Source organism: Aulostomus chinensis, chromosome 11 (genome assembly GCF_037954235.1).
Source record: "Aulostomus chinensis isolate RoL2024-O1b breed Wild chromosome 11, RoL_Achi_v1.0, whole genome shotgun sequence".
NCBI classification, from domain to species: Eukaryota; Metazoa; Chordata; class Actinopteri; order Syngnathiformes; family Aulostomidae; genus Aulostomus; species Aulostomus chinensis.
In genome coordinates, this window is record NC_141330.1 from 13,676,427 (window position 1) to 13,693,277 (window position 16,851).

The window sequence follows — 16,851 nt, forward strand, 5'->3', positions numbered from 1 at the left end:
ACTCTTACCTGCATTCCTGCCTAATGATTTCCACCTGAGTGCTATAATCTGCTTTTATTGACCTTTCAGTCACCTTGTGTTTTCAGTCAGGGAGGGATGGAAAGAAGAAAGCGCAGTAGAAAACTCCCATGTCTGCATTACAAGTCCAACACACATTGGGAGGTCTTTTCACCTTAATTACTTGTGTTTTCTCTTCATAAATGTGGAACGGGAGATTATGAGTAAGACAGAGGAAGAGGTTTTGTTTTTCTGCCTTCTGTGTTCGTGACTGCGCATGGGAATCACATCCACTGTAAACTCCAGTGTTTCTCATGAAAATACCAAAGCATGAAAATGAAAGATGGTCCTTATATCCCGAAACATGGTGGCCAGTGATGTGGCGATGCTTGCTCGAGAGCTTGAGTAAGAACAACTACCACACAAACGTTTTCTTCTGACTGCAACATCCAGTCTTGGATTCAAACAGCTCATTCTTTCCCTGTTGTTTTTGCTCTGTTCAAGGATTTAATCCAGAATCCACCTGCAGCATTTATCCATGAACATGATTGCACATTACGTACTTTTTACTTAAAATTAGGTCAGATAATAGGGTTTTAGTGAGCAGGTCAAATCTTTAGATATAATCATTGTCGTTAGTTTTTACTTCCCCATGTAAAACAACTCTCATTGTGTTTCTTTTTTTTATATGTTAGCTACTTAGTCGCAGCAGTTAAAGCAACAGAGCGCACGTGCACTGAAGTGGGTGCTGACAGAGTAATGACCCTGCATTCGGATGCTCCATGCAAGATGGTGTTTTCAGCATTCATGACAGAAAATTGATGAGGAAAAACTTTTGGCGCGGTCCGGCTGTTCTTGTTGAGGAAGCACAGATTTATAATGTGCACTTTGCATCTATGAGCTCACTGTTTGCACAGTTGATCATTTATAGTGTGATGAAAGCAAAACAGCTGCAAAGCAAAACAATGGCATTGCACGTTTCTGCAAACTGCTACGTAGCTCACAGTTTCTGAACTGAAAATATGTTCCACATCAACATTTCTAGATATGTATGTCAGTGTCAGCAGCACGTCTCGTCGAAACAGAACTTGCAGGCAACGCAGCTTTTTGAAATGAGGTTCATTCTTGGCAATGCGAGCGTATTTATATAGCAGCTGCATCGTGCATGAGGCAAACCAAGAAACACAATCAAATAAGACAAGTAAAAACAAGAAAACCAAGAGGATGATCAAAGGCCGCAGAGAGAAGCTCGAAACCATAAAACCCTTGAAAACTTCAGCTAAAAAAAAGAAATCAACACATAAAGATAAGAGTTTAAGAGACCATTCTTGAGCTTAGATATAAAATGCTCTGCCCAGCAGGTGTTGTTTTTGCCTATTTTTGTCCGAGACTTGGAACCTCCACAAATCCTGAGTCTGCCAACCTGAGTAGGTCCCTACTGGTTCCAGAGATCAGATAAGTGTTTTGGGTCTAAGCTGTTCGATGATTTATAGACAACACTTGAAAAATATAGTTTTATGACGTGTCAACAATGGTTAAGGTCTGGTTGGGGTTAGGAAACATTGTGGTTGTGAGTCTCTGGAGAACAAGATTCAACTGGAGTCAAACATCAGCGTCTCACCATGCTTCGTCTGGACCAGTCCACGACCCCGAGCAACCTCCTTGTGTAGACTCTCCTGGTAAATACACACGTCATCACATTGCCGCCTTTGCTCCCCTCTGACATGTCGATACGTTAAAAAACATTACATTCATTTGCTGAATGGTAAAATGTTAATGTATGTTTGATTCTACGTTGAATGTACGGAAGCATGCGGGGCCTTGTCCTGCCCAGAGGGGATCTGTTTTTTTCCCCCCAGCTGTGCATGTGCGTCTCCTGCTGCTCAGACCGTGAACAGTGTTAGTCATCCATTTCATTTTATGGTAAATTTTTTTAAATCTTTAAATAAAAGGCGGGCAAATATACGATTTAGCATGTTTATTGTGGTTGTAAACGGAAAATGAGCCGGTTTAATAGCTTTGCAGGCAAACAAATTGTGATAGCCCTGCTGCAGTGAGTGTTGAGATCGGTCTGAGCTTACTGGAATGTTCTGGCTCCGATGCAAAGGATCAAAAATTGTTCCTGAAACATCAATGTACTGACCTTCTTTAAAAGCATCACTTGCAGGACCTTTAATGAACGTATCTCTTCCCAGAGCAGATTTTATTCCTTCACTCTCCTTTACTACGGCTAGTTGAGCACATTCCTGATGATTATAGAAGTTCCGCTACTACTTTTTATGATTGTTATAATTACGAGCCCATTACCTCCCTGTAGATTGCAGTTTAAGAGGAGAAAACAGCTGCTCCTTATGGTGCATGAATATGAGGCATCAAAGCAAAAAACTTTCACTCTTGTTGAGTCTTTCCACTGTCAGGAAAAGAACCCAGTGAATGGAAAGCTGACGGGGGCAAGATGACAGGCTGTCCTTAGCTGCACTCATGCATTCTTTCTTGTTTTGTGGTATGAGGAGTAATTCAGAACTAGCCTGACATCAAAAACATATATTAAATTCATCTTTAAGTCAAGCTGTGGAGGAGCGACTGCTGCGATTTGTCAGAAATGAAAGATTCAATTTTCAAGAATGAATTTCCGTGTCTCAACTTTGCGTTATTTTTACAGATTTATTTGGTCTCACTCTGTCTTGGCACCATCAAAAAAACATCCATGACAAATGAAGTAGACAAGACTGCGAGAGTTCACAAACATTTCCTTCGAATAAATGAGTTCCTGATTTCCAGATAGAGCAAAAAAATGTAGAAGGGGTGCATATCTGTGCCAAATGGTATGGAACTAATCTCCACTGAGCTATTTCTCATTAGAGCTGGGCCTCTGAGTGCTTCATCGGTGAGCCGACCATGGACAGGGACAGGGAAAGATCTGTCTGTTCCTGCAGATGTGCTTCATTTCATGGAGGGCAGGAATAACTTCCTGACAGTTTTATTGCAGCCCAAACTACAGGGCTAAGCAGCCTGAGCTCTGTGTAAATGGCAGTGGAATTCTGCATGGAAGAATTTCTCTGCCATGCTGTTGGTGATTGACACACACACACACACACACACACACACACACACACACACACACACACACACACACACACACGTGAGCAACGCTCCTGGGATTAACTGAAACCCAAACTCTCTGGCAGGCCAGGTGTTGATGCATTACTGCGGTGCTGTGCAGAATCACCAGTATTTGGTGTAATTTATCTGTTGACTGATTAACATGAAAAGTCAGTGGGGACGTTCACTTTAAAAAATGAGCAGGCATGTTCAAGACGTTGGTTTAAACACTGACGAAACCACAAATGAAGCTTGCTCCATATGACAAAGGTGTGATGAGTAACCTCAACTATTTTCCTCTGTCTCTCCACTCCAGAGAGGTCGTCTGTTTATGGGAATCCCTAATCTGAACACTTGGTCATCAGTGGATATGACTAACCCTTACCTTGACCTGCAGGATGGGGGGGGGGGGGGGCAGTTAAAAGCTTTTGTCCTTTCTACATGTCAACCACAACACTCTGAACTCCTCGTCTGTCCACGGCAGACTGAACTCAGGTTCGTTTTAGAGCCAGTAAGAAGGCGCTGATCAGTTATTGAAATGTATTCTTACCAGTATACCAAGTTTTTATGGGGGTGTTATTATAGATACTTTGGAAACACACAGTTAAAACACTGTAGTCTTAACTGCACATAATGATTATTTGTGCAGGCCTTGAACCCGGATAAACGTGATTCATTATTCATTATCTCTCCCTCAGACAGGCAGGTCACAGGAGACAATATCTGTGTCCGGATATCATCCAGTCTGGTCTACAGTTAATATCTGCACCTGTTTTTAATATGTGATTCATGAAACTTGTGTCTCTTCAAAGTGTCTCGTTTACTTGTTCAGATTTTAAAAAGTGACATTTTAATGGAATCAAAAATAGTCGGTGATTTTGATTCATGTACAAATGCATTCCTGTTATTCATAGATAAGCCAGTTGTGAGTTGGATCTCAGTGGTTTGTTATGCTTTTCAAAAATGTTGGTTTTGGAAGCAGATTTAAAAGTTGATTTGACCTGGTAACACAGGGATGCTCAAGTGGGAGGGATGTGTGTGTATATGGGGGGTGCTGAACCAACAGTCACATCCTGTTTTTTAAAAACAAATAAATCACCAACAGGCCCCCATCCCCTTTAAATATCTGGACATTATTGCCGGTGTCTTGCTTTCCGTAAAAGAGCAGGACTCATCTACTCCTGAGCCGTCTGAACCATGTACGGCGCTGAATGTACCAAACACTTAGAAGCTCTGGTCCACTCATACCACCACCGTCATAAATAACCACCAAGACATCTTATAAAGATAAGAAACTCTGCTGGAGCGTGTGTGTGTGTGTGTGTGTGTGTGTGTGTGTGTGTGTGTGTGTGGGGGGGGTGTTTGATTTCAGCAAGCAACCCCATCAAATAGGATCCTTTCAACCACATGTGGCCCAGACCCAGGCTGTCTGCCTCACAGATGCAGCTCCCATGTCTTGTCTGTTGTGTGGAATTGATAAAGAGTGCAACCTTAGCCCACAATGACACGTCCAGGATTATGGCAGCAAGTTCATGTGAAATGTAGATCAGAACAACTTGTAACAGTATAAGGCTCCATTGAAGGGTTTGACGATGCTGCATGTTTGCAGGTGAAAGTTTGTGCGATGTGAACATGTGTGTCACTACAAGACATCAGATATGAGAGCTCATTCTGGTGTGTGTGAATGTGTGTGTGTGTGTGTGTGTGTGTGTTTGTCTGTGCCCACAGACCTTGCAGGCAACATATATTAGGTCTCTCCGTCTTTGTCTGTCTCCCTCAGTTCACCAGGGATGGGCCCTGTGGTTGAGGAGGCACATAACAATCATGAAATAGAAGCTTTTTGCACTGTGCTCTCATTGATGTGTGTGTGTGTGTGTGTGTGTGTGTGTGTGTGTGTGTGTGTGTGTGTGTGTGTGTGTGTGTGTGTGTGTGTGTGTGCTTCTCACACTTTCGAATAGGATTTGCAGCATCTGTGTGTAAAGATGAGGAGCTCTTGGGCACAAGAGATTTGCTTGTTGAAATGCGTGTGCCTTATTAGTTTGTTACACTGGAACAATGCTGTGTACAGGCTATAAAGTCTGCAGCAGCTGCAGTTTTGGATCAGAAAGACTAGAGACATGTTGTAAAGTGTCTGTACATGTGTGTGTGTGTGTGTGTGTGTGTGTGTGTGTGTGTGTGTGTGTGAGAAAGACAATCCAGAGTTCATCTTTCCCCAACAAACATCTGAGACCCCTTCTTGTGCATCACAGAGAGAATCAGAGTACTTGAACGGTGCTGCTCTGTACTGCGTTGGCTGGACTGTATACTGCTGTATCTGCAGTAGGCAGGTTCTGCTGAGTCAGAGAGCTGAAGAGCACTGATGAGAGGGTTGAGCTCAACACTGCCACTCTCTGGCAGATACTGCAGGCTACAACACAGGCTTCAGGGTTGCCAAAATTGATGCAGGACATGTACATCTTCACCACACACACACACACACACACACACACATGCACAAACACACACATTTACAACCCAGTATATCTCTGTGTTAGCAATATGTGGAGTTTCCATCACTGATTGATTAATGAGTGGATTGTTTCTTAGCCATTGTGGTGTTTCTGCCATGACTTTGTATTATGGTAAGCTACAGATACGGCTTTGTCAGCAGGAAACATCCACTGTTCACTAACTCTCCACAGATGTGCTGTGACTTGCTCCTACTGTTCTTTTGCTCTGATTCTTTCTCTGGCAGCATATTTTTTACATTTAGCTACTTGGGATAATTGTTGCCATTGATAGGAACAGGACTTAAAAACACAAGGAAGTTATTTTGTTGGAAATATTTGTTGTTCATGGATACATCATGAATGAAGTTAAGCCGTATTCTTAAACTGTAGTAGACAGGCAATTACTTTAGGGTGAAATAAAGACAATTTCACTTCAAACCCCCTGTCCTTTTGCTTTATTCACTTTTGCTATGATGACATCATAGACTGTATGCCACATATGTGATTGATTTTTCCTCTCTTCCCTATTCTCTCTCCATACAGAGAAACTGTACAACTCCACTGGAAGGGAGCTCCGGAGAGCCCTCTTTTCCCTCAAGCAGATCTTTCAGGTAATTCTTTCGCAGCTCTTGCTTGAACCACTCGAAGATCTACAGCTCCAGTGGCTTCAATGCAGCATCTTTCAAGTAACCACAGCTTTGAAGGTGAACCTCAGTATGCAGGAACCAGACTTACGTAGACGCGGCGGGAAAAATGTGTGAGTGATCACGTCGCACAGAGCTGGTACGTTAACCAACAGCTGGATGGAGAAGAGAGCCAAAGCCCTGAGTTACCTCGCTATTGACACTACGAGAAGCTTTCCGGGGTTGTTAGTCATTGGGTCTTTCCATGTTTAATCAGGAAAAAAAGAGACAATTTATTAGCTTTGTCTCGACCATTCACCCGGCCACCATGGTGGTATGGCCCCTGGAACACATTGTCTGGTGAAGTCTCAAAAAGAATATAAGACATCCAGGGTACGAATGCATGTTTCTGTTACCTTATGTCACCGACACCGAAGATACATGGTAATGATGCTCAACGCTGCTTACAGAAACAATTGTGCTGAACAAAAACACAGTTTTGCTTTTAGATTTTGACACCTGGAGTGGATGTAAGATTGATTTGGTTGCAGTTTCTAACAGAGCACAAATGTGTTTTTCATCCCGGAAAATGTCATGTGGCCATCTCTTGTATACTTACCAAATTATGCAGGCTCAGAAATATTGGGGAAAATTATGCACCTGAGGGGGCTGTAACATGGAAAACAGTGATTGTGGAGGGATGGAATTAAGCACAGCTCCGTTACATATGCCAGTGATTGTGAGGTAGTAAGTGGGACCTGTTTTTGTTACCTCATCTGGGAGGTTTGCATGTCTGTGCTTAACCGCCGCCACCCCCCCACCCCCCCCCCCCACCCCCCGACCATAAAAGATATGTATCCTCAGTTAATGGTCCTGTTGTTGCTCCTGACCATGGCACAAGCACAAAGATCTGGAGGTGGTCCCAGAGTGCTGCACATGGCTGCTCGCTGCTCCATCGAGGACTGCTTAAATGCAGGACTGGACATTATATCTATGTACAATGGCAATAAAGTCTGCTTCTTTATATGGAAAGTTCCAGTTGTTGTTTATTCAAATGTCTACATGGACTAATGACATTTACAGTGTGGCCGTCCCCACTGCTGTTCATCCTCACTCCTGTATATTCATGGACGGGCGACGGTGTCACAGATCCATGCTAAAGCTGTTATGGAAGCACTTACGCATCCCTCCTGGAGGCTCCCAGACCACCCCTCAGTGTTTATTACTGTCTTCCTTCTCTCTCCACTCTGAACCGGAGGAGAATGTAACCAAAAATGTTCAATCCAGCAGGAAAAAAACAAAACAAAACTGCTCAGCCTGAAATAACTGTTATTGACAGGCATGACAGATGCAGGTGGTTTTGCCATCTAGAAATGTGAAGCTGTAGCAACAAGCTCAAGTTTGCATCATACGCATATCATCATTGATGTTTATCCAGATCCTGTAAGACTGGAACGCGGTAATCAAACTGGTCCTGGGGCTTTCTTTGATTGAGTGTAAAAACAACACGTCAGATGTTAATTTCTCTGCATGCTCTTCAATTTTGTTAGTCTATGATTTTCAGCCAGATGAACTTTTTAACTCCCAGCAGAGTAATGAACTGGAAGGCTGAACTAAACCCAGCAATCTAAATTGTCTTAGTTCATAAACAACCTAGAATATTTTCCTCTCTCTTTGCAGGATGACAAGGACCTGGTGCACGAGTTTGTGGTTGCCGAAGGACTGACATGTTTGATAAAAGTGGGAGCGGAAGCCGACCAGAACTACCAGAACTACATCCTCAGGGGTAGGTTTTCCTCCTCAGACTTTCTCACACCTCAGTTTATAGTTCATTGAAGACATTATTAATCAGTACTGCAGCACTTCTCTTTCCACAAGCCTCCATCCGCCAACACGTGTTTACATAGGCCATGTAAATTAATGATCCCGCCATATGACCTTCACACACTCACGCATCTATAAACAAACCTCGTGCGCTGCAGACAATGAAAATGTAAAGCCAAGTTTAGCAGCTGGTTGATTTATTGGCCCTCGTCGATGAGACTGAAGATCACATGTGGCAGCAGAGGTTTCATAGCTCTTTGCTCTGCTAGGTCACAGTCGTTCGAGCGCCTGCTGTGAGGGGGCACGTCACGCGCTTAACAGACTCATAAAAGTTGTGTCAGGATATTGCAGATCATAAAGCTAATTTACCCTCCTCTCTTTTTCCATAATGTGTTTGCGTATCTTCTCAAGAATATCGGGCCTCATTTATCCAACAAATGTGCGATGGGCCTGCGGTGATTCCCACACAAATCTCTGCATTTATTGATTGGTGATGGCAACCCCGTTGAGTGCTCTCAGTGGTTTAAATCCAAACACCAAGTTCCCACTTCCTCTTATGTCATTTTTCAGGCATGAACATAAATCTAGTTGGTCGAGTAGGTTTCAGCCAGGGGGCGGCCTTGCTCGGAGGTAGAGAGGCCATTTAGCAATCAAAGGGTTGCTGGTTCCATCCTCACTTCCGGCGGTGACCATGTCGAAGTGTCCTTGAGCAAGATACTGAACCCCTAATTGGTCCTGATGGACTGGCGACCCGTCCAGGGTGAACCCCGCCTCTCACCCAATGTCAGCTGGGATAGACTCCAGGCCCCCCCCAAACCTTAATGGTTAAGTGGTATAGAAAGTAGATGCATGGATGGGTTTCAACCTCCAGGTCTAAAAAGTTCCATATTATATTTCACAATGTTTTGAAATCAAGGGGCGGGGCTTCCAAAACCAGCATATACCAGGAGGGAACATTTAATGACGATTGTTTTCAACAGCAGGTCATTGGTACGCTGTGTTTCATGATTGATGATGATTCTCACGCTCAGATCAGCACCATTTTCTGCCCTAAATGACTGATAAATGAGGGCTGTTTGCTGTGCTGTTCAGTATCCTGGGCCAACATGTCACGTCACAGACGCTTTTTAGTAAAATGTCTCATGACTGGTCGACACCTCTTTGTTATGACTAGAGCAAGAGTCAGTGTAGTGGCCCTTCATGCCTCCCCCTTACTTATTCATTCAAATGCAGCATGTTCCCACATGCTCCCGCTCTAATTTTCCAGCCTTCTCATTGTTGACCTTTGAAAATGAGTAAAGGGCGGATGTCTGTGACAAAGTACTTGCGTAGCCCCCGGGGCGGGTTATAAACATGAACATGACCCCTGCTTGGACTACCTCTGGAGGCCGTGAGCTTTAATGTCTCATCCGAGCGTCAGCCCGTCGTCTCTGACTCAGACAGATAAATCACACAGGTTACACGGGCAAACAAGTCAGAGGAGGAGAGCGACAGGTTTTTGGAGCCCCCAGAGTTGACCACATGTAAGAGACGTTAGTGTCACTGTGCTGTGAGTGATGAGACCACCTCTCCTATCTTTTCTCTCCTGCTTGCTTTCCTTCGCTTCCCTGTGATTTCCGATAAAACATCTGTGACCCTCCTTATTCTTTCATGTATCCCCTTTTTAATCTCTGCGGAGTCGAGTTTCGCCTCATGTGTTTCAACATCACCATAAGAAACTAAACCAAACTACCAACTTCCCAAAAGACCCCTAAAGCTGTTTTAAATCCTGAACTAATTTTTCCTTACCAGCTATGAAATTTTGGCGTGCAGTAGATCACCCTCCCCTTGTAGGCCACGTGTTGAAGAACACAAGTAGAGCATGTGCTGGGGCGCAGATGCGCGACTCAGAAACACATATAGATCGAACTGCCTTGCTGCTGATGACTTCCAAGAGGGCCTGTGTCATAAGAATTCCCTGAAGGAAAGTGAATCAGATGCTTGGAACGTTCACACATCCAGAGAGAGAGAGAGAGAGAGAGAGAGAGAGGAGCAGCAGCAGCAGCAATATCAAACACCGATCACTTCTCTTTTGTGGATTTTTGCCTTTTGTCATGTCTTTTAAGTTGAAGCCAGTAAAAAAGTAAGGATGGCATTCTTGAACCCATCTGTCTGGAGTGCATTTAAAAGCTCCCCCGAACAAAACTGTTTTGTTCTCCTTCATGAATAAAAATCGATCTTTGGAAGATGAAAAATGCTCAGTCACACTTGCACCCCAGTCAGAACATATTTTATACATTTTGCAAGAACAGATTATCAGACTTAGTTATTTGGAATGTTACCGTTTCTGCAGCTCTTTTGACAGACTACACCATCTCTTGTTTCATTTTCAAATCCCTGCGGGCGTTTGTGGCTGGTTAGTGCTGCCTCAGACTTGGTGGGTATTTTCTGGCTCTGTTCCCTTTTGGGCCCCTCACACCTGGCTCAGAGGGCTTCCAGACCTGGACTTAGCTGGTTGGAGGGAGGCCTGTGGTTCTGTCCCTGGGGGGGGGGGCTTGTGTATACCTATATCATCTCATCAGTGGGACTGACTGTGAGGTCATGCATTTAGAGGTGGCTTTGCCATCTGGTCTTGCTGTAAGCTTTACTCTCCACCCTGGTGCGGTGCCACAAATACTCGGGAGCCAAAAAGGTAATTAAGGGCTCATTAGAGTAAATAGTCACAATGGCACAGGCCGCCTGCACAGGCAATATAAATCAGCCACGAGACTTTCTGTTTGCTCCTTTCATCGAGGTTCATTTCCAGACTAGGCCTGGGTCCTCTACATCAGCCACACGCAACAAAGTTAGCAGCAGCTGATGATGAAACGCGAACATTTTTGCCAAACATTTGCGGGTTGAAAAATGGGGTAGAATCACAGTAAGATTCAAGTTTTGTTTAATTTTCAAGCCTATATCAGACATTTTCAGATCAAAAAAGACGTGAAACTGTTTTGCTTTTGTGCCATCCTGAGGCACATTTGTTCTTTTTCTTTCTCTTTTTTTCCCCCCTCACTCACTTTATTAAAAAATGCCCAGTAACAGTCGTTCCAACAGTAACACACCACTGTTGACAGCACATGCTTCAACCAGCTTGTGCAAAAGGTCAACTAAGTTTCTGAGCTCTAGTCAAATATTTGGACTGTGGTACGAAAAAAAAACAAAAACAACAAGAGCTCCACAGTACCAATTATCATGAGCATAACTAGTACAAAGAGTAAAATGACAAGGTTTTTACCGAATCGTCTTTCCAGTATTTAAAAAAAAAAAAAAGAGTACTAACAACTGTAAAAACGTAGCGGCAGAAGGAAGGCAGATTAAAGACGGAGCAATTGCAGTCAACTTGAAGCAATTATTCGCTGCTTTGAAACGTTCACTGTTGACATTCCCCGGGTTGTTTTTAGTGACACGTTCTTTGTTTGAACTTCATAAAGGCTGTGCCGCTTTTATGCTTGCATGATGTTTTTAACATCTTGCAGCCTCGTCGGAATAAAAGGAAGCGAAACAAGTTTTTTAAAAAGAAAAGAAAACATAACAAAATGAAACACTGCATGAATCAATTTCATTTCACGCTGCATTATTGTGTTTACACAGAGGGTTGCGTGCTGTGATTTGAATTTAGTTTACTCGATGAATGGCCCACATTTATTCGAGCGCTTTTGTCTCGTCTTTTTCTCCCACTCGTGCTGCTGTCACCGCCATGTTAACGTTTTATCGACGTGGCCGTTACGGCGCCATAAACAAAAGCACCTTAACTTCCTGGTCTCCTGCTCAAAGACCCTCAGTAGGAATCATAGATGCTTTCTACTCAAGGGTTTCATTGCCTCTTAAAGTGTCTGGGAGCTGGCTAGCACTCTTTCTCACAAAACTACAAGTGCACCTGTAACACAATACCCTTTTGTTAACATAGGGGATGGCCTTTAAAGTGTTTCTCCGTCGAACAGTTTATACTACATGCAGCTGGGCAGAGCAGAATACCCAGTGATACATCGCTGCAGAGGTTTTCGACTGCGTCCGCTGCAGCTGCTAGATTCCCATATTCTCTCAGTAAAAGGAATTTAATCAGTGAAATCAACCGCTGGTTGGATTGAAAAGCTGCAGACCTTAATACCTCTGCGGCACATGATTTCATTTCATACCACAGGATCTCAAAGCGAGTCTGATTTGGAAATATGAACATCTGCAAATCCATGATAACTGAGCAAACAGAATGGACCTCAGCTACTGTGTCCCAGGTCCAGAAGACGAGGAGGGGATGAAAAAGTGATGACAACAAACTGCCGACTCGCATGAGCACTGTGTTTGGCGTGAGACATCTTAGAATGTTGTTGTCATACCATTAGGAATTAGAGCTCCTGGTTCATAATGAGATCCCTAGGGAACACGGCCAGGTTTTCACCCCATCTCCTGCAGCAGTCCGACGGAGCAAGCCGCTGCTCCTGATGCAAAATTGAAAAGTTTTGCATAAGAAAAAAACCTTGCATTTGCTTTTGCTCCCTTATTGACACTCATATAATGTTTAGTTATGCTTTATAGGTGCACATTTGAATTAGATTTTACTCCCTAACCTCACCACACACATAGGGGAAAAAAAAAACCCAAAAGTGTGAAAATGCAAAGATTTTTATTTGGAAAATAAATATTGTTCATGAGCACTACATGTTGTCGGTCCACGTCCTCTTAGCTCCTCTCCTTAGCTGGCCTCTCTCTGTTAGATTAAATCAGCAGCTTTCAAACAGACACAAACATAAATTTTATCCCCAGTTGCAACAACAAAACAACTTGTCATGTTAAAATCCTCACAGGTACAGTTCAAAGTTTAGAATCACAAAAGTGACCCGTTAACCAAGTGTCATGTTTTTGGTTAAAATCGGAGCAGTGGTCTTGCCGGATGCGGCACCCCCACACACACACACACACGCACACACACCGCCGACCCCCACAGACGCTCTCATAGGAGCAGACAGCTTGCTTGTGAACCCAGTTCGACCCCACCTGCCTGACCTATATTCTGCTGCCCCCTTTTCTTCTCCCCTCATCTGTTTAAGTTTTCAATCCCAGCAAAAGCCTGAGCCTGTTCTACTGTAGTAGAATTCAGCACACAAGCCAATTATATTATAAATAAATATAAATTTGATTTGGTTCAGTGCTCGAGGCCTTACTCCATCATCTCTGACCTTGCAGGGTAAGATACATGAACTGTAATTGAATTGGAGGGAAAAAAAAACTACATTTTTCTCAAAAATGTAGCTCATGTACTGAAATGCTGAGAATTCAAGTGGGTTTTACGGCTGATTCCTGTGAGCTGACTGATTTTTGGGACCAGGTTCAGCGTGTGGCTGGCCAAAAACCAGAGCCAATCACACCACTGCTTTCTTAAGAAAAGTCAGAATTTACAGCATCTCGTCTTTCAGTCCGGCTCCCCTCCATAGTCTTCCCTGCTTAGATGTGATGGAGAGGTTGTCATCAGTTGGGATTTCTCCAGTTTGTCTAAATGGTTGTCAAGAAGTAAAGTAACAGAAACAGAGGTTTATAGAAAGAAATGCATGTTGTTGTTGTTTTTCTCCTTCTCATTGTTCCCTGCTTCTGCGGCGCCTGCAAAACATCCCCCTGGCTTAATTCATGCTATTATTCCGGTTTGTTTGTTTGCCTGTAGGGACTCTATTTGGGTTTAGGCCCATGTTAAATTGGGTCAAATGCTGGCAGACATTTGTTTTAATCTGAAATGGAAGGCCCCCTCACCCGTTGTTTTAATGTATGTGGCTCAGTGTAATCCTGGCAGTCAGCGTGGTGACTGGAAGAGGTTTGGCAGAAGCCGTCTGTCTGGCTCTAATGGTTTGGGTGATTACCTACATGACAAGGAACGTAACCCACCAGTACGTCTTATCCAGTTCATGTAGAGTCAGGGCTGTTTAATTGGCCTGAGTAATAAACATGTCTGTGTGTGACAGACAGACTCTGAATCAGAAGAGACACGGATGCAGTAATGATCAACACGGCACCACAATTAAGGTCTCATTGAACGAAGGAAAAGAAGGTAAATCTATCACACGTTTAAAAATGTACAGCGGCCAAATAAAAACCAGATTTACTCCTACGAGAGGCCCTGGGCTTTCCCTGCAGAATTGTGGGTGTGACCCTTTTTAAACAGAAGACGGGCGCCGCTGTGATCAGCCGGCACAAACGGCAGAGGTGTGACTCATCCAAAAATGAATGAAATCTGTCCGCCGCGATGAAAATGGAACCAAGAAAAGGAGCTTTCAGAAGTATGGCACTTCACCTCATTAATGTATAGCACAATTTTCACTTCAGAAAGTATGTCTTTCCATTCATCAATATTTGTATACCACCCACTCATTAAACCCGTGTGTGTCATGTGAACAGGTCACTCTTTGAGATGAAGCCACAGACTTTATGGGTCCTGACAAGTTCCAGAGGGTTTTTAGTGTCTCTTAGCTCATTGTTGTGGCTTTATGGCTTCACTCCTGTTAACCTTCTTTTCAGCTGCAGCTGTTTTCATTGGGGAAAAAAAAAAAGCACAAATAAATCCACTGTACACTGGTGAACACAGAAGAGCAGTTAGCGGACAAATGTTTCCTTTAAAAGTCTGGATGCCAATAAAGAGTGAACATTAGCAGGACTTTAATTGAGCAGCGAAAAAGACAAAAACAAAGCATTTCCTAAGGTGTTGACATATAATGAGGTGTGTATATCTATCTATCTATCTATCTATCTATCTGTCTATCCATCTATCTATCTATCTATCTATCTATCTATCTATCTATCTATCTATCTATCTATCTATCTATCCATCTATCTATCTATCTATCTGTCTATCTATCCATCTATCTATCTATCTATCTATCTATCCATCTATCTATCTATCTATCTGTCTATCTATCTATCTGTCTATCTATCTATCTATCTATCTATCTATCTATCTATCTGTCTATCTATCTATCTATCTGTCTATCTATCTATCTGTCTATCTATCTATCTATCTATCTATCTATCTATCCATCCATCTATCTATCTATCTATCTGTCTATCTATCTATCTATCTATCTATCTATCTATCTATCTATCTGTCTACCTATCTATCTATCTATCTATCTATCTATCTATCTATCTATCTATCTATCTATCTGTCTATCCATCCATCTAGATTGATGGATAGGTCGATTTTTTTGCCTCTCCCAAGGAAGTAATGATTTTTAGCATCAGCACCACACATTAAGGCTGATTCTTTAAAAACTGGTTGGAGGTTTGTTGCAGTGGCAAAAAAAAAAAAAAAAGGCTTAAATTTGTGGACAGATTCATTCAACATTAGCATTTGTTTTTGGCTCAGGTACTCCGCCTACTGCAAGCATCCTCTAGTTTACCATTTAGGTTTCTCCTGAGCACTTTATATTCTATAAAGGTCTTAAAAACAAGGCAAAAGGCTGATCCCTCCCTCTCAGTAATGACGGCCAGTTATCAGGGCAAGAGAGAGAATTAAACATATCAGTGTTGAGCGATTACTGCTTCCCAGAATGTGGTGTGGGCAGTAAAATCCACTTTTGAACTTCAGATATTTCACTCTGCTTGTAGTGACATAATAAAGCAAGTATCCACATAAAAAGTCTTTTCCAGGCATTGCAGTAAAGCACATCCAGCTAACACGTGAGTGCAGCTCCAAGCTAACGCAGAGATAACAAGTTGCCCTGTAAGGGATGGAGATTTGGCCTCTTTCCCAAAGCCCTGATAAAATAAAGGTTGCGCCCTGACTGACAGTTTGGCTGACCTAGTTCTGATTTATTTTAACCAAAGGGGTACAAAGGAATGAATTGGTTTGGAGGGGGGAAGCTTAAGGGGTTGACTTCATAGATAAAGGTTTTTTTTTTTTAAAGGTTCTGTGTGAGTCAGCTGACGGGTGTTGGTGCTGCCACCCAGACCACAGCGTTTCTCACCTCAGCAGTGGTTAGGGAGCAGCCCTTCCTGCAAATTCCTGCGGCTACGGAAGATAATCGCTGTAGTTTATGAGAGCGAGAGGCCTATAGGAAACCGAAGGCCATGCATGTCATATATTGGTGGGGGAAAAAATAGAGTGTGAGAGCCCTGCACAGTCGCCAAGCTGCTCATTGAACACTTCCAAGTGTCTTTTCAGCTTAATCTGTCTCCCTCCGCTATCCCTTCCCATAAGAGCTTCCATTTATATTCTAATCACTGTGCTTTGAAGGCAGCTCATTGTCTGCCAGCATCTCGTTACGTGACATACATGCAAAGGGGGGACTGAACGATGTGATTGTGCGAGGTATGGTCGAGCTGCATATGATTACTTGAACGCAGGCCCACATTTTTGGCCTCAGATCAGTGCTTGAAGTGGAGGGTGTCCTGTACACTCACATGCTCTTCCTGTTAACTCTCCCCCCAAAGTTATTGATGACTGTCTGTTGTAGATTTAAAAAAGAAGATCTCAAGTCTGGTCTCAGCTTTTGATCAAGGAAGGCAAATGTGCTGAAGCGGTTTGATTTGATCACACTTTTTAAAGGCCTAATTGCAACACACAGGTAAAGTTTCTTTTTGCAGCCAGAACGCTTTCATGAGTCATTTGATGTGCGGGTAAAAGAAAAAAAAAAAGTTCAATTTGCTGTTTAAAAAAAGATTTGAGACTAATTAGATGTTTCCTTTCAACTATTTCTGACCAGACTGGTTGTAGTCCCCATAATAAGCGGTAATTCTATGGTTTTTCTTGAACTGTTACATATCGTTTTGTTCATGTGGTTTCAGGCACTTAAGACTAAAATGTTCTTAAATGG

The 16,851-nt window shown here is 43.0% G+C and overlaps 1 protein-coding gene across 4 annotated transcripts in view; it reads left to right on the plus strand.

Moving 5' to 3' along the window:
- The window catches only part of fhod3b (formin homology 2 domain containing 3b), a 90,381-nt gene that overhangs the window by 51,317 nt on the left and 22,213 nt on the right, over positions 1 to 16,851 (plus strand). For all 4 annotated transcript variants that reach the window (XM_086218674.1, XM_086218675.1, XM_086218676.1 and 1 more), the window contains exons 4-5: positions 6,132 to 6,199; positions 7,892 to 7,997. In XM_086218674.1, the coding sequence (XP_086074800.1) occupies positions 6,132 to 6,199; positions 7,892 to 7,997 (174 nt within the window). The remainder of the gene's footprint in view (positions 1 to 6,131; positions 6,200 to 7,891; positions 7,998 to 16,851) is intronic.